At 39.1% G+C, this 18,325-nt stretch overlaps 1 protein-coding gene across 2 annotated transcripts; it reads left to right on the top strand.

The window, feature by feature from the left end:
- Nucleotides 1–1,186: 1,186 nt before the first annotated feature.
- On the top strand, nt 1,187–15,861 carry LOC121720977 (lysosomal thioesterase PPT2-like). Of its 2 annotated transcripts, XM_042107530.1 has the most exons (8): nt 1,191–1,651; nt 4,808–4,961; nt 5,125–5,220; nt 5,321–5,425; nt 12,063–12,146; nt 14,140–14,224; nt 15,272–15,326; nt 15,523–15,861. In XM_042107530.1, exons 1-8 carry the CDS (start codon nt 1,487–1,489, stop codon nt 15,664–15,666), a joined length of 888 nt encoding a protein of 295 aa, XP_041963464.1. In that variant the 5' UTR covers nt 1,191–1,486; the 3' UTR covers nt 15,667–15,861. The 2 variants fall into 2 exon arrangements, with proteins under 2 accessions (XP_041963465.1, XP_041963464.1); XM_042107531.1 differs by lacking the exon at nt 12,063–12,146 and having other exon boundaries at nt 1,187–1,651.
- The last annotated feature ends 2,464 nt before the right edge of the window (nt 15,862–18,325 follow it).

Genomic DNA, 18,325 nt, shown 5'->3' with positions numbered 1-18,325 from the left:
TATTCTTACTACTGTTATAATGTTACTGTTTCTGCACTACAGTACTGTTACCACACTGCACATAGCTGTATACTGTACATATATGTCTATATGGTTCATACCGAATATCCATATTTATTCTGCTAATACACTGCACATATTTATACCTAATTTATATTACTCTAAACCACCTTCTGTAAACCAACTGTATACTACTGTTTACACCGCATATTTCTTATCCTGTCTATGCACCACCTGTCTTTGTATATCAGATTGCATTTTTCTGCTTTTTTTGCACTTCTAGTTAGATGCAAACTGCATTTTGTTGTCTTTGTACTTGTACTCTGCAAAATGACAATAAAATTATCTAATCTAATAGTGCCAACTATTTGTGTATATTCTGCAAGTAAACTTTACTATCCAACATAAAGTACCCTTTACAACTTAAAGTAAGGGTAACTCATTTAACAGTAGTAAATACAACTTTGTTTCAAGTAAGCTTTACTTGAGGGCATGAAGTAAACTTTACTAGTTGGAAGTAAGTAACCAGAACTTTAAAGTCTTAAGTAAGGATAACTTCTTCTAAGTAAGCATTACTTGTAGACATCAAGTAAACATAACTTGGAAGAGAAAAGTTTTGTTTACTTAACTTATTTAAGGCAACAAGTTTCCACCCTTTTTTCAAGTAACCATTACTTATTATTTTTTACAGTGTAGTTAACTATAGCCTACATCATTAAAAATGGGTGTCTCAACTGTACCAGTAACCAGGTACTGTCTCAACTGTACTCAGTATGGGTACAGTTGAGACACAGTCGAGACAAAAATGCACCTTATGTTCATGAGCTAATTGTGAAAAATATAAACTAGCCTACTTATTGATTGATAATATTTTAGTCTACAAGCTAAGGAAATGGCATGTAGAATGTCATGGGGGAAATCACTTATTTTCAGTATCTATTTTTTGTGGGCAAAAAGTGTGTCAACTGTACTCAGTCTACCTTTTGTATTTTTGTAAAAAAAAAAAGGGGGGGGGGGGGCATTCATGAAAAATGTGTCCACTTTGTCAGAACAACAGACTAGGCTACAAAAAGCCTATTTGTTTGAAGCTATTTTCATCAATTGTACCCGAATCGAGAGTAATCCACACCTCTACGAAATCAATTCAAATCAATCAAATCAAATCAAATCAATCAAATCATTATGCACATTAACAGATAGTTTGCAACTGTCAAGTGCTTCCACCGTCCGGATTTCTACTTCGAATTGTCAAAATAAGGAAACCCAGCTGAAGACTAAGAAATAGACTAGGCGAACGATGAAGTTATTCGTGCTTAAAGAGTTGAATGGAAACCCAGCTTATGGCTAGTTGTTTAGGAAATTAAGCCAAGGCGTACGATTTAGTAGGCTACTTTAAACGGAATAAGGAAGAAGCTATAGCCAAACATAACCAGCCAACACGTTGCACTACTTTCACTTGTTTCACCTCACTCGCACCTGTAGCACTATGACACGAGCTGAGATGAAATCACTTGTTGTCATCCTTTTTGTGAGACTTACACTAACCCTGTTTACTGCATGTAGCACAGAAGGATACAAACCAGTAATAATTGTCCACGGACTGTTCGATGGACCAAAGCAATTCGAAATTCTGAAACGTTTCATTACGAAGGTAAGTGAAACTCATGGTGAAACTACAGTATTTCAAGTTTTAACAATGACTAGGCTACTGAGAAGGACTGTTGTTGGGCTGTTGTCATTCTTGGACACACATCGGCGCAGCGCAGCTCCTCCACTATCAGATTGAGAGCAAATAGCCTATATAATAGGCCTAAAGAGTCAAGCAGCAGCGTTTGAGAGTAGCATTAGGCCTACCTGTTGGATAAAAATGCATTCTTGAGGAATTCTTTGCCGTTCTAATGTAAATACAGTGTTGCAATGCAACGGCACTTTCCTGCTGTTTTTTGGACATTATTTGTTCTTTATTGCGCCATCTACCTGCCCAACAACGTGGACTACGGGCGGAAACTACCAATTTCCTACAACCTGGCACAAGACATCTATTATGTTCGTTGTGCACTGTCCCTGTTCAAATAAATAAATTACAATAACTGCAGTTATTTTTGTACAGGTCGGTTAAGTGGAGCAGCATACCTCAGTCTCCGAAGCTGTTGCTGATGCAATTTCTATTATCATTGTTGGGGGCCAAGCAGCGAAGCTGCGAGGCAACCCATAGTGATTCTATGTTTTCTTCCCTATTATTATTACGCTTCCGCCATTGAAGTCTATGGCAGCCTATAGAACCGACTGGTCAAAAGTTGTGAAATTTGTCCCAAGTTTCATGCCAGCACCTCCAGCGCTCTAGCGCCACCAACAGGCCAAAGTTGGACGTGCGTTCACACACGTAACTTTTTACTCGTATGCCCAATTGCCAAAAATGAGGTATCGTTGGAATCCTTGGACCAAGCCGAGTTCAACGCACCCTATGACGTCAATTTCCGCCATGATGGATTTTCCGCCATTTTGGATTTTGTCAAAAACCTTTAAAAAGTTTCACGCCTCACATAGTTTGTCCGATTTTCACAAAACTTAGCACATAACATCTTCAGACCAAGCCGCACAAAAGTTATAGATTTTCATCTTCGGAACTAAAACCGTTTGCCCGTAACAGCCAAACGAAATATGCGGCGAAGCCGCCAAACAGGAAGTGAGCTCATATCTCAGCAACCCTTTCATCTGTCATAACCAAACTTAGTACATGGACTTATAACCCCATCAGTAGGGCACTCAAAAAATCTGGTGACCTTTGACCTCTAGGGGGCGCTGTAATTAGCGAAAATGCATTTTGGCCTGTAGCTGTTAATGTGTGTGGAATTAAAACATACTAGTGGTGTCTGGTAGTACTTTTGGATGTCCTCAGGCTGACCCAGGCCAACTTGTGATGTCAACATAATTGATTCGGCCGCGATATTGGATTTAATCAAAAACACTAAAAAGTTTTCACAGGTCACAAATTTCATCTGATTTTCACCAAAATTGGCACAGACCATCTTCAGACCAGGCCTTATCAGTGTTTAATTTTCTGGAACGATTGACAAAAGCATTCGCCGTAACAGCCAATCAAAATTGGTGGCGAAGCCGCCAAACAGGAAATTACCTTGTAACTAAGCCTATCTTGGGTTGTTTGTCATGGAACTTGCTGTGACTGCTTAATGCTATATACCCAGAGGTGGGCGAAGTACTCAATTTCAGTACTTAAGTCAAAGTACAGATACTACTGGTCAAATGTTACTCCGATACAAGTAAAAGTTGCATATTCAAAATTGTACTTAAGTGAAAGTACTGAAGTACTTGATTTTAACAATACTTAAGTATTAAAGTACAATTTGAAATTACAATTGTAAGGCTTAACACTTAAATGCATGCCCCTGACTAGCTTGTATAAGCTGCAGAATAAGGGATTATAGAATGTTACAGAATGAAGAAACCCAACTGACAGAAAAAAAAATGTTTATTTTCTATCAAACTGGCTTGACATGAAAGCAACATTCAAGCAACTTTACATCACAGGTCCAACAGTGGCTCATGGTTTCTGAGGGCAAGTAAGGTAGGTGTGTGTGTAGCACAGCCTACTTCATGCTTAAATCTAACCAACCATTTCAAGGAAACAAAAGACACTACATGGGTGCACAAATTCCCTTTCCACTTTGTGTTTACAGTATAGACAGCCAACCATTTTAAGTAAACTAAACAAGTCTACATGGGTGCACAAATTTACTTCCCATCACTTAAAATGGTTGCCTGTCTATACTGTAAACAAAACAAGACTACATGGGTCCACAAATTCACTCCCCATCACTGTGTATAGACACCAGAATATGCTTCCGCAGGTTGGATGGCGAATTTTTGTATGCAGTGATGTGGTTTACTTTCGGCAAACAAAGCACGCATTTAAAACGATAGGAATCGTTCATCCGTTCAGTAAACTTAAACATTTTGTCGAGATACGGTCATGGGTGCGAGTACTCGACAGGGCATCCGCCTTCATCTCCGTCTCCGTCTACCTCCATCTTGCTGTCGATTTAGGAATAGAGAACGGTTAGACGTTGAACTTGGTTTTATAGCCTAGCGCACAGATGTGACGCAACCGTGATTAGTGATAGGCTGTCACCTGCGAACAAACCATCACATTTTAGAAGAGAGGGGAGGGGGGGACAGAGTTTCGATATAGGCTAGACCTAGTTTATTGAAAGTTAAAAGTAACGAGAGCCTTAACAGAAATGTAGTGAAGTTAAAAGTACGATTTTTGTCATTCAGATGTAGTGAAGTGAAAGTATTTTTTTTAAAATGAACTCAAGTGAAGTACAAATACTCAAAATCTGTACTTAAGTACAGTACTTAAGTAAATGTACTTCGTTACTGCCCACCTCTGTATATACCTGATGCAACCGCATTGAGTTACATGGCAAATTTGGACTGCTGAACTGACTGCTTGGCCCCCTCATTGCTGCTTGCAGCTATATTTTTGAATAGCATGATTTCTTAGGTCTATAGGCAACTTCCTCTTTCCAATGAAGTGAGTTGAACATCGATATATCTTTACTAGGCTAGATGCTGATCTCTGAAGCAATCCTTAGGCCTTTCTGTTTTGCTTGTTTCAGATGTAGGCCTAACAATGATCTTACAAGAAGGGAACCAAAAACTGCTTAGGCTTACTTCCTCTTTTTTAGGAAAGAGGAAATTGAAAATGATTTCCAGGTGGATGCTAGGCTGCTTTTTGATTACACTACCTCAGACAATCTCTCTCTCTCCCATTTTTTTGCCACAGTCGCATCCAGGTACTATTGTGTCTGTGATTGACCTGTACAACCACCTCTTCAGCCTGGAACCTCTATGGAAACAAGTTGAGGGCTTCAAGAATGCAGTCTATCCTATCATGCAAAGTGCTACAGATGGAATACATCTCATCTGCTTCTCTCAAGGTAGGCCTATCTCATGTTACATCTTATAACTTCCTTTTTCTTATCTGCATTTAAACAAAATGAGTCTTAACACTTTGTTATACAATGTTATGTCCTGTACAGTGTCCTGTTCTTTAGATTAATTAGCATAGTTACTGACTGGCTGATTTGTTGATTTGTTTAGGTGGTCTTGTATGCAGAGGTCTTATTGCAACACTGGATAATCATAATGTTCACTCTCTCATCCTTCTCTCCTCTCCTTTGGCTGGGCAATATGGAGGTGGGCAGCATTTGTATATTTAGCTATAGGCCTTATAACATAAAACCAAACATATCGGTTTGGTAAATTTACTATTTACTAAAACACTCAACGTTTTCAGACACCGCCTATTTGAAGCTTTTCCCCAAATTGCTGAAGTCAGAGATCTACCACTTTTGCTACACTCGTTGGGGGCAGAGAGTGTCCATATGTAACTACTGGAATGGTAAGACAGCAGGCTGTGTGTGAGTTAAGTACACATTGTGGGGAAATGTCCAGTAATTAGACAACACTTTAACTGTTAAATGTCTACCGGGGTGGTTGTTGTCCAATTGGCTACACTTTAAATAAAAGGATAATCTCAGTTATTTTGGTTTTCTCTTAGCTGTGCCCTCCAAGGTCAACCTCCCTTGGGAGTCTGGAGATGACTGTCCATGACCTCTGAGGTCAACTGCCTTAGAGAGTCTGGAGTAGTACCAGCGTTTCTTTTAATTAACTTTCTTTATGATTACAGCTTTTTTCTTTATTCTACGTAATTTATCAAGAATACCCTGCTTATGGTTATGGATACACTTTTGTCCAAAGCGACATGCAAATACAAAACAATAAAATACTTAAATTAAACAGGGAACAGAATGAGATGTTGGTCAGACTATAATAAGGTGAATAGCAATAATAAGCAATGTCAATTCAATCAATATCCTAATGAAATAAACAATGAAAATGAGGGAAAAAGCAATAATAAACAATAATGTCCATTCAATCAATAATATAAAAACAAGCATGGTAAAACTACATTAAGGAGAATATCAATAATAAAACAATAATGTCAAATTAATCAATAGCCTAATATAAATAAAACAATACCATAACGCATAAGAAGCGCTTAAAGAACTAAGTGCATGTTGAACAGATATGCCTTTAGACCCCTCTTAAACGAACCAAAACTATCACAGGATCAGAGAGCACTGGGCAACTCATTCCACCAACATGGAACCACTGAGGAAAAGAGTCTTGAATTAGACCTAACGTTTATGACTGTGACTGCTTAGTCCTTTAAATAATGGTAAGACTCTGCTCTCATGCTTGCCTAGGATGCTTGCGTGTGTGTAACCTGTCTCCGGCGTCGTGAATAAAGCTTTGTACTGTGCCGTACGGTCGGCTTGCCTGTGGGATACTTTTTGCCTCTTTGTGGATTAATACTTTATTTTTACCACAACGTCTTCTCTTTTGAGTGGCTATCCCAGTTGTTTTAATGTTCGTTGAAGTGTTCTCAGGCTTATTTTCTATAGGCCAAACAGGTCCACAGACGATGTGATAGCATTTGCTTTGAACACTGCTCTTTCTCACCTGGATAAGTAAAACACCTATGTACGGATGCTCTTCATCGACTACAGCTCCACTTTTAATACCATATTCCATCCAGGCTGATCATGAAATTGAGAGACCTGAACATCAGTTCCTCTCTGTGCAGTTGGATCCTTGACTTCCTGACTGACAGGACACAGGCAGTACAGCTGGGTAACATCATCTCCTCCACTCTAACACTCAGCACTGGTGCACCGCAGGGATGTGTGTTAAGCCCCCTGCTGTACTTGTTGTACACTCATTACTGTATGGCAACTCACACCTCAAACACCATCATTCATTTTGCTGATGACACCACCATAATAGGCTGTATCACGAGTGATGATGAGTCTGCTTACAGAGCAGAGGTGGCAACCCTGACATCCTGGTGCCAAGACAACAACCTGCTGCTCAACGTCAGCAAAACCAAGGAGTTGATTGTGAACTACAGGAGACTGCAGGAAGAGCACACACCCATCTATATTGGAGGCACAGCAGTAGAGAGAGTCAGCTGCTTCAGATTCCTTGGAGGTACAGTAACATCAGCGGGGATTTGAGCTGGTCAAACCATATAGGTATGGTCACAAAGTCAGCAAGACAGCGACTCTTCTTTCTTCGGCGGCTGAGGAAGTTTGGTATGGACGGTGAAATACTGACCAACTTCTACCACTGTACCATTGAGAGCATCCTGACCGGCAACATTACAGCATGGTATGGTAACAGCACCACTCATGATCGCAAAGCTCTGCAAAGGGTGGTCAGGTCAGCGCAACGCAACGCATCATAAGGACTGAGTTACCAACTATCCAGGACCTTTACAGCCAGCGTTGCAGGAGAAAGACCAAGCGAATCCTCGCTGACCCCAGTCATCCCAGCCACGGTGTCTTCACCCTCCTACCATCTGGTAGAAGGTACAAGAGTATGCGGATTTGTACCAGCAGATACAGAGACAGCTTCTATCCACAAGCCATCAGGATGCTGAACTGTAATTCTCTTCCCCATAAATAATCAACCTCAAACCTCAGAACCCCCACCCAGACACACAACATACCCCCTCTCCACACACATACACACCATTTCATAATTCCCCTTTTTATCACCCCCCCCCCCCCCCCCCCCACACACACACACACACACACACACACACACACACATACACACACTCATACACACACAAAATACATCTTCTTAATTACTGCTTTTTAATTTACTCTTAAGTTGAACTGGCTCTTGAGCTTAAGAATGGTATTACTTATAATTAAAGGGAAACTTGGCAGGATTTCTTGTTTCTCACTTCTCTTTCCGGGACGGTAGTCTCAATGTTGCAAGGTTGGTTTTCCGCCTGGGGACGCTAGGGGCAGCGGGAAAAGTCACCATTTTCACCGGAACAGGTAATTTAACCATCCAAATGATTTCTAAACGGGTTTATTACGTTGAAATAGTTGCCAAGTTCCCCTTTAATTGTATAAGTACATGACAATAAAACTACTTGAACTTGAACTATTGTCTGATGTCCTCTGTTAATTCATGAGTGAACTTAGCATACATGTGGTGTCAGGTGCCTGTAGAGGCACACCTGCTCCCTGGTCCTGGCTTCTAGCTTGTCCATCCTGCACCAGTCAGAAAATATCAGCAGCATGTGCAAGGCTGGAAAATTTTCATTTTGACTTGACACTCGCGCGTGCAAGGCTGGGAACGTCAACTAGAAAGGGGGCTGAATGGTATTAAAAATAAACTAGAAATGCAATTCCAAGGAATTACCAGTGCATGAAAATGCTAAAGTTGTGATGTAAAATATCATGTATAGTTAAAACAGATAATACAGAGATGGTTACTACGGTGATGCTAGGATAGACATGATGGTTGCATAGCTTAATAAAAGTTGATAGTTTAAAAGTAGACTGTTTAAAAGCTGAATGTAGATAGTTTAAAAGTTGTTGACAGACAGTAGATAGTTTAAAAGTTGTTGTAGACAGCTAGTTTAATAGATAGTTTAATAATAGTTTAAAAGTAGACCGTTTAAAAGTTGAAGGTAAAGTTTAAAAGTTGTTGACAGACTGGAAGTTTAATGAATGTTGATATTCAAATAGTTTAATGGCTGTGTATAGGTAGATATTTGACGATAACTGAAAGTTGGAATGGCTCTAATGTTTGCTAGCAGTTATGCTAAGATTTTTAACTATGCTAACCATGCTACTTAGCTAATGTTTTATAGCAGTGTTAGCAATGCTAACCATGCTACTTAGTTAACTTAGCTAACTTTTTCTAGCAGTTTAATGAATGTTGATATTCAAATAGTTTAATGGCTGTGTATAGGTAGATATTTGACGATAACTGAAAGTTGGAATGGCTCTGATGTTTGCTAGCAGTTATGCTAAGATTTTTAACTATGCTAACCATACTACTTAGCTAATGTTTTATAGCAGTGCTAGCAATGCTAACATGCTAACCATGCTACTTAGCTAACTTAGCTAATGTTTTCTAGCAGTTTTGCTAAACATGCTAACTATGCTAGCAATGCTAATTATGCTAACCATGCTACTTAGCTAACTTAACTAACGTTTTCTAACAGTTTTGCTAAACATGCTAACTATGTTAGCAATGCTAACATGCTAACTATATTAACCATGTGACTTAGCTAACCTAGCTTATCATTTTTAGTAGTTATGCTAACTATGCTAACTAACATGTTAACAATGCTAATATGCTAACTATGCTAATTATATGACTTAGCTAACCTAGCTAATCATTTTTAGTAGTTATGCTAACTATGCTAACTAGCATGTTAACAATGTTAACATGCTAACTATGCTAACCATGTGACTTAGCTAACCTAGCTAATCATTTTTAGCAGTTATGCTAACTATGCTAACTAGCATGCTAACTATGCTAACCATGTTACTTAGCTAACTTAGCTAATCATTTTTAGCAGTTTTGAGGAGTCATAGTTGATGACAAGTAACAGTTACAATGGCTGAACAGTTAAAAAGTTCAGTAGTTTAAAGGGTAAAATTGTTTAATAGTGAAATATTGTAGTGAGGACTTTTATTTTGAAACAGTTTTTGGCAGTCACTCTCACATGACACATCGTACCCTGGATCAGCTGTTTCCCCACCAACTGAGATGCAGGGTCAAGCATGTATTAGACTCCCTGCAGTTCGACAAAACATTGGTGTGGATGATCATGCGGCCCTCTATATACTCCATCAGGCTTTTTTTACAGTGCATGAAAATGCACTGTACTGTTCTTCCAAGGCAACAACAACAACTTATTATTATTCCGCTTACCACTTTTTCCGTACGCAATTTCTCTTGAACAGTTTAACTTAGAAACTTTGTTCTTTGTAACGTAGGTCTTCAAACGGACCAAGCTGCTATGTCTTTTCAACTTCGAAACTTTTATATTTTTTAAACTATTAAAGAAAAACTTTTTAAAAATCCCCATAGACTTAACATTGCCGATTGTGACATCATAATACGGCCGTTAAGCAATTAGAATCCTATGGCAGGTGTTTAGGCCACCTGGATCAACTGCCAGTCTCAGGCTTTAAGCATACAAACTGGCCCTATTAAGACTACACATCCTGTTCAACTGCTTCCTGGTCTGTAGCCGCAAATAAAGCAAGCACTTGACTGACAGCGTAGAAGTGATTGGTGTTCTCTGGTATGAGTCTAGAGTATGGCCTATCATAACGCTATGCTTTAAAGTAGCCAGTACTTCATTAAATTTTTTAAATTGTAGTGGGGACAAATACCGTTTGTCTTTCAGATGTAGAGGAGTAAAGATCATAAGTTTAAGGGTGATGAAGGGCCCACTGGGTTTCTTTTCCCTGGGGTCCCCAAAAGTGCCTTGAAACGGCTCTGGTCAAGCTTGCAGTGACTTCATGTATGTCCCATTCTTGTGAACACAATATCTAATGCATTATTTGAATAACTGAAACTGAACTAGTGCACAGAGGCATACAATCTTTGTATGGTTTGGTTGAGTGTTGAAGTCTGGCCATTGTATTTTCTGTTTTCCTGTCTTCTTTTGAAGTGGTGTAATAGTATCTAGGGTTGATTAGAGTACATGTTTAACACTGTAGAGTACACTAGTTTGAACACTATAACACTATGCTATGGTTATTGACACTGATGCTTGTCCATGAATCTACATTACATTACATTTAGCAGACACGTCTTGGCCAAAGTGACTTACATATGTCAGCTATATTACAAGGGATCACATTGTCCCCGGAGCAACTTGGGGTTAAGTGCCTTGCTCAAGGGCACAACGGTGGAAGCCGGGAATTGAACCAACAACTTTCAGGCTACTAAATCTAAAACAACATGAGTGGAATGCAAGGTTTTTTATAAATGATTGCACTTTGCTGTTAGCTCTTGTATATAATATACAAGATGAGTCTATAGAAGATAATAATGAGTCGTATCATTTCCTATCAAAACTGAATGGTGAGCCAAGTGCAAACTATCAACAAGCAAAGTTCTGAAAAATTTGCATGAAAGTTATTTTGTGGTGTGTTGAAACATTGAGCTGACTCATCCCTTTGTTGTTAAATAAGCAAAATTATTTTGCCTAGTTTAAATTATTAAATTAGCCTCAGTTAGACTTTAGACTTTGCACTTTGCCCATCATTCGCCCATGAGCTCTATGGTCTAACCCAAATGTATCACATTTTTCTTACTGTTGTCTTGCTAGCTATATGGGAGGTAAAACTGGACAAAAATGAAATTGAAAAAATAAAGTAAACCAATAAAATGAATATGCAAACCTCTTTTTGCCATTTCTTTTTCACCATATACTGTATGCACAAATACCCTGCCAAACATGTAGATGTGACATTAAATGTCGACATTTTGCATTTCATTTTCCTCATGGTGTGCATTTTTAAACAGCCATTTATCATTTCATATTCATTGCCATCCTGGTATTTAATTACCATATTTAAAATGGAAAAGCTCATTGAGAAAAGAAAACCTGAAATTCACATGCATAAAAAAGCAAACAAACATCTACTGGCAATTAACTTTTCATTTTCCACTTTGCATTTTCATTTTCAAATTCACCAAGATGCAAATAGACTGTATGTGAATTACTAGTAGGTGGGGCTAGAACTATGGAAAAGCCAGTGGAAGGTAGCTGAAAGCAGCATGGCAAACTTAAGATAGAAAGTACCGGTAATGGCAATGTGAGATTATGAGGCTGGTGAGGTTGGAATGCACGCTAGCCAAATTATTTGCCCAAGATCATACATCTTATTATCTGAGATACAGATGTTCTTTCACAACTACTAGTTTAACCGGTGGACTACCTAACATTTTGTTTACTTATCATTTAATTTTTGTCCCGATTTACCTCCCATAGCCAGCTACTCCTGGAGACTAAAGACCTGCTGCTTATTTACCAGTTAGTGTCAGGAAATAGGGTGTTTACTCTCTTCACAGGAAAATAGAGCTTTGCAGTGTATTCAGCAGTCATTCTAATATTCACACACTTGCTTCCATGTTTTCCACAGACCCACATCAGAGAGACAGATATTTGAAAACGGGTAGTTTCCTGGCTCAGCTGAATGGAGAGACGGCACACCAGAACAGTACAAGTAAAATATATTGAGTAAATTTCCATTTAGGATTCTTGTGCAGATAGATTGTTCATTTTACACTTTGATGTGTGGAGTAATGCATTGGTAATTTTCTTACTAGATGGTTTGCTAATAATTTCAGGCATACAGATGTAAAGATTGAATTCCTTGTGCTATTAGTTGGGGACCTCCAATACTAACCAATTGACAACCTAGTCAATAATAATAAAACATGGTGCATGATATGATAGCAATGCACAGTTGGCTGATAACAGCCGCAATATGCATTGCATGCTGTACCAGGAGGCACACCCTCACATTTGGTGTCTGCAGCCTATCAATAGCCTGGGTTAATCAATACATCATAAGAGGTTACAGGAAGAACGCATAACTGGCTGGTGACCGCCGCTACATACACCACATGTTGTACTCGGCATCCGTAAAGACACTCCACAGTACAACATTCTTCTTCAAGTAGTTCAATTGGTAAACACAACAACATGAGCATCGGGAAACAACATCAACAGCAGAGCTGATGTTTTCAGTGTGGTTTTCAATTAAGAAGGCAACTTCCTTCCTCAGTGTTTCGTTGAATAAGACCCACAACACAAGGCAACAAAAGTTGAAGTCCATAAGTTTTTTTATATTACGTTTCAAATTATAAATTCAAATCATCAATAATTTTACTTCTGCATCATCTAAACCAGTGTTTCTGTAGCAAAGGGAGAGAGCTTGAACCCAGGTCTTTGGGGCACTAAACCTGCAGCTTGACCGCAACGCCAAAGAGCCAGGCCAGTTGGTATCGCAGTCAGAGTGCATACTCAACTGCAGTGACGGTACTCTGTCACACTTTCCCAAGCTTTTTCAGGCCAAGGACCTTTTAACCAACAAAAAAAGTCATGGACCACCTTATTCCCTAATTATCCTAGCCTGGAAAGCCAGCCCGAACTTAGCCCCACCCACATAATTTGAGGTCGGAAAGTTCGGTCTGGACTAGCAACTATGGCTGATTTTGTTTGCAACAAAAACACTGTCGCTAGAAGCTAGACATTTTGCTATTACGTCTGTTGTACAAGATATTGACCAGACAACAATGTTAAGGCATTTGTGGAGAAGAAGGATGATTCGGGTGTTCTTCTTACAGCTCACACTATTTCGTTGCTCTGATTGGTTAGGTCTATCCAATTGAGTGCAAAGGCATTTCCCCCCCTGTATCGGTTGAAACACGCCCCATAATAACATCCCAATGGAGCAGTATCAGACTCAAATTCTGACTAGAATTGAGTATGACGACGTCAGGCTATAATTATCCTGAAAAAAATAGGCCTACTTCAACAGTATATTACGTAAGCTTTGCATTTTGCTTGTGTTAAAGGTTTCATTTGATTTTCTTTTAACTAACCCCTTCTTCACAGTTTGATTATATTTATGTTTCTAGTATGCTAATTGTATTCCACATTTTCTATCACATTTTTAACATTAACTAAAATTGTAAACTGGCATTGCTACATATGCAGTATCACAAAATTGTCAGCTTGTTGAAGTCTGTCAGGACCACTAAACAGACAATTCAAATAATACTGTTTGGGTTTACATACAAATTCACATACTGTACAAACTCACAACTTTGGAATTGCGTATAGGTACCGGTAGAAATACTGATATAAAATAAAATATTTGCCCACATCTACTTGTGGACCACTAAGGATAGCTTTCGGATCACCAGTGGTCTGCAAAACAAGAAACAATGATCTATACTCATATAAGCACTAAACTGAAGCTTCCATATACATTATTATTCTGCATCATATAAACTCATAAACAGTTTACTTACATTTAAGCTTCCACACATATACTATACGTTGATTTAAACTTGTTGTTGTACAAATAACTTTAGAAGTTTGTTTTGAACAAGTAAACATCATAATAATCATGTGGATCTGGTCCCCCACTCCAAAGGTTTGACTGAAGTGTATTTATGTATTTTAACTCTAATCTTTACCTTTTTCAGGGTGGCGTGAAAATGTGTTACGAATCAAAACACTGATACTGATTGGAGGTCCTGATGATGGAGTAATTACGCCATGGCAGTCAAGGTCTGCTTACAGTGAAATTATTTTACCTGTTTGTCTGCTGTCTATTTCTGAGCAGCAGAATGCTAGAGATGATGCACCTACATGACTGCTTTGTGCTGATATTATTCTGACTGCTTATTCACCATTGCACCCAAGATTACAATGTTTTTGTAGTATGGTCTCTAGGATGCCCATCAACCCAGGCCATGACCACTCAATTGTGGTGTAGCACCACCTAGTGGCAGCAGTACAAAATCTGACGCTTCAATCATCCATTTTCAATTTCAGTTTTGAATCTGGCATGATTACACTTGGATTAATTTGCTCACATCTCCAAGTTTAATTTGGCTCACCCAATAAAAAGGCTGCCAACAGTCAATCAAAATTCAACAGCCAAAACGGTTTGTGCTAGGGGTGTAACGGTACACAAAAATGACAGTTCGGTAGGTACCTTGGTGTGGAAGTCACGGTTCTGTAAATTTTCGTTATAGTAAGCCTAGAAGTACTGCTATCTTAACATTCACTGACAATATTGCTGATGCTCAACATATAGGCTTTAAGCAGGAATAGTTTTGGAAAGATGTCAAATGTTGATGTTAATGTACTAAACTGACATATGGTTCTTCACTTAAAGCAGCACTAAAGAAGATGTTCTCTCAGGGTCCCCCTACAGCTGAGAAGCGCATAACAAATGAACTAAATATGCATCTATTGCGACAAAGTGTAAACATAACTTCGATACAATATAGAGGAAATGCACCGACAGCAGTCTGTAGAAAGAGAGCGCTGAATTCCTGTAGCATAACAGCTTTTTTCCATTTCGATTTGTTTGAGTTTGAGTGTGGCAGAAGTGTTGTTCGCCCTATTGAGAGTTTATGTGCCATCAAATGATTTTGGAAATCTTATTTTAAGGTAAAAAAAAACTCTTTAGGGGGCTTTTAATATGTTTTTGTGGGAACTCACTCAAGTATGAAACATGGCCCACATGCAATACAGCCGACTGCATTTGGTATATTCAGTGTTTAACTGCATAACTGTCTCTCATAAAACCCTTTCCTTCTTCTCTAGTCTGTTTGGTTTTTATGACAAGAATGAAAACATTGTTGGAATGAAAGACATGGATGTAAGTACTAGCATTTTAGAACACATAATAGAGTTCACAAAAAAGTCAGTGTTTTTAACACAGATGGATTCATTAAACTTGGAAAATAATTCGATTTTTAATAATTGTTTATGCATGAATTAATCTAACACTCAACCAAGCCAAACTAAGAATTTGTTTGTCACTGATTCTCATGATCTTTCCAATGTGTTTGCAGTGGTATATCAAAGATGTGTTTGGGCTGAAGACACTGCATTCAAGGGGAGATTTAAAGGAATACATTTATTCTGGTGTCTTGCATACAAAATGGCATGCAAACTATACTGTGTATAATGAAAGCATAGATGAGTGGCTGACTTAAAACCTTTTTCTTTCTGTTTCACTAGTGACAGACATGCAACTTTGTAGTTTATCAATTAAGTAGGTTTCTGCTTTATCAAAATGTCCCCTGCAAATTTAATACATTTCTTCAAATATCACAATAATCTATCTATTATCTAATCTATTATGTCTGTTAGATTAACCAACTGTACAAATACTAATATTCTAATGGTCCAATAGTTTCTTCCTTGGTAAGGGAGTTTTCCTTGCCCCTGTTGCTCTTGGGTGCTCCTTGTTGGTGCCCCCCACCCAATCCCAATCCTCCCCCACCTTTTTTTATGCAGCCCTTGCCACTTAATCTACTAAACCCCTCTTCTACTGCACTTTTTACCCCCCCCCCCCCCTTTTTTTACCCCCCCCCCCCCCCATTAATGCACAAATAGGCTGACACCAGACATAATTTCACTGCATTTCTTACTTCCAGTAACTATATGCATGTGACAATAAACTTCCTTGTATCCTTGTATCCTTGTAGTGCATATGGAATAAAGTGGGCTATTTTTTAGCGATGGTGCTGCTTCTCATGACATGAAATCTGTGATTCTGAGACTGATGGACCCTAGCGATACGCCACCATTTGGGGAAATACACTCATTTTCCACCTCCCCTTGAGTTAAACAATTGAGTTTTACCTTTCCCCAGTTCATCCAGCCGTTCTCTGAGTCTGGCGATACCACTTTTAGCTCCAGCCTAGCATAGATCATTGAATCAGATTAGACCATTAGCATCTCGCCCACTAGCATCACGTTTAAAAGTGACACTTAAAAAAGATTTCTGGTAATTTTCCTATTTAAAACTTGTCTCTTCTCAAGTGTAATAACTAACAGAAAAGGAAACGTGGCGATTTATAAGTTGATTTGACATGGAACTATATTCTCATTCTGTCGTTATAATCAAGGAACATTGCAAGTTTTATAACCTACGGGGACTATTTTTAGGTGCTGCGTGATATCTTTGTACTGCTGCGCCCATGGCACGTTCGCAACATTCCTTGATTATTACAACATGAAGGGATGGACATCGAAGAGAAATACCTGGATAGGCAGTTACAGGCTACAGAAAGAAGATGCAGAGAGTGATCTCCCATCATCCTCAACTGGGTAAAAATGTTTATGTGTGTGTATGCATGAACGCACATGCACATTTCAGGTCCCTGACAGATAAAGTGTAGGTGCTTCTCTGACACTGTCCTATCATTTCTACACAGACATAGGGAGACGCCAGCTCTAATAGCGTTTACAGACTGATGACTGCCTTGAATTAACTGAGTTAGCCTACAATTTTGCTGAGCTCAGATTGTGTAATAGTGTTCAAAAATTTTAATATTACCTGGAACAGAACTAATTACCTGTGTTACCAATGGCCACCCTTATAGAGACTTTGTTTTTGAAGAAGCCTGCATATTCTTTGCATCTTAGAGAAGATGCCTCACTGAGTGTGTCAAATGAAGTAGCCTATCCAGTGGTGGAGAACAACATCCTAGAGTTTCCACTGTTATCAGCATTTATCAGTGGATCCTTCTCTAACCCCGAACAGCTTTATTTGCTATTTTGTCTTTTAGAATGGCACGTTAACCCTTTAGTTTAGTTTTCCTCCATGTTTTCTCAGCATTAAACCGGATTCCTTTTTAGGTCATGGACATTTTCGTTCATCCAAGGCTTCAGTTTACAGGGCCTTTTTTAGTCTTTAAAGGAGCCACTCTGTCAAGCAGAGCACTTAGTTCAATATTGAAGGCCTCTACCATTTGGTCTATAGAATGATTGATTCTATAGACTCTAGAGATGACTAGATCAATGGTGTTGCCAAGGTGGACACCGCATGCTGCTTTTGCTTTAGCTCTAAACTGTCCGAAGTATTAAGGAACTTACTGGCTTTAGCATCAGTTTTATTGACATGGACTTATCTTATTGACATGGAAATAAGTTCAGAAAACTGGTCAAGGAAGCCAGTCCATAGTTTAGGAGGGCGGTATAAGGTCAATAGAAGTATAGGTCAGCCTTCAGAGTGAGGGCGATATAATCGAAGGAAGAGAAGAGACTCTAGTGCAACTATATTTATTTGAGAAATGGTGGAAACTCCACACCCTCGTTTACACTGCATAATTGAGTGGAAGAAATTGTAATTTCTGCACTGTCTGAAGTTTCAACAAGAAATTCAAATTTTTTTCCACAGATAAAATCATTGATTGTACATGTTTTAGTAGTGAGAGTGCCTATATTTAGCAGACCCATGTTAGCTGACAATGCATCTGGCTTTAGAACAATATGCTGAGGTATATTAGCTTAGTCTGCCTTCAAGACTTCTGACTGCCTCACTCTGATGTTGTTGGTGCCCACATGCACAATGATGTTGTTAACCTTGGTGTAGCAGGCGAGTATGCTTGGGAGTTTGTGACGGATGTCACAGACCTTGGGGGAATGTAGGTCTCTGATGGAACTGCCGATGACCAGGGTGGAGGTTGTTGAGTTTGCCAGAAGACGGTCGAGGGGGTGCCGAATGTGTGGAGGGACCAGGATGAGGGACATGGTAGAGATTGGACCCTGTGTTGTGGTGGGGCAGGCCTGCAGGGGGGTTTCAGCGAGGGCAGAGGAGGGTTGTCACAAGGCAGAGGGAACTCCTCATCATCCATCAGAACAGTG

Source organism: Alosa sapidissima, chromosome 10 (assembly GCF_018492685.1).
Source record: "Alosa sapidissima isolate fAloSap1 chromosome 10, fAloSap1.pri, whole genome shotgun sequence".
In the NCBI taxonomy this organism is placed as follows: Eukaryota; Metazoa; Chordata; class Actinopteri; order Clupeiformes; family Clupeidae; genus Alosa; species Alosa sapidissima.
The sequence above is the reverse complement of the archived record's forward strand: the minus strand, read 5'-3'. Positions and strand labels throughout refer to the sequence as shown.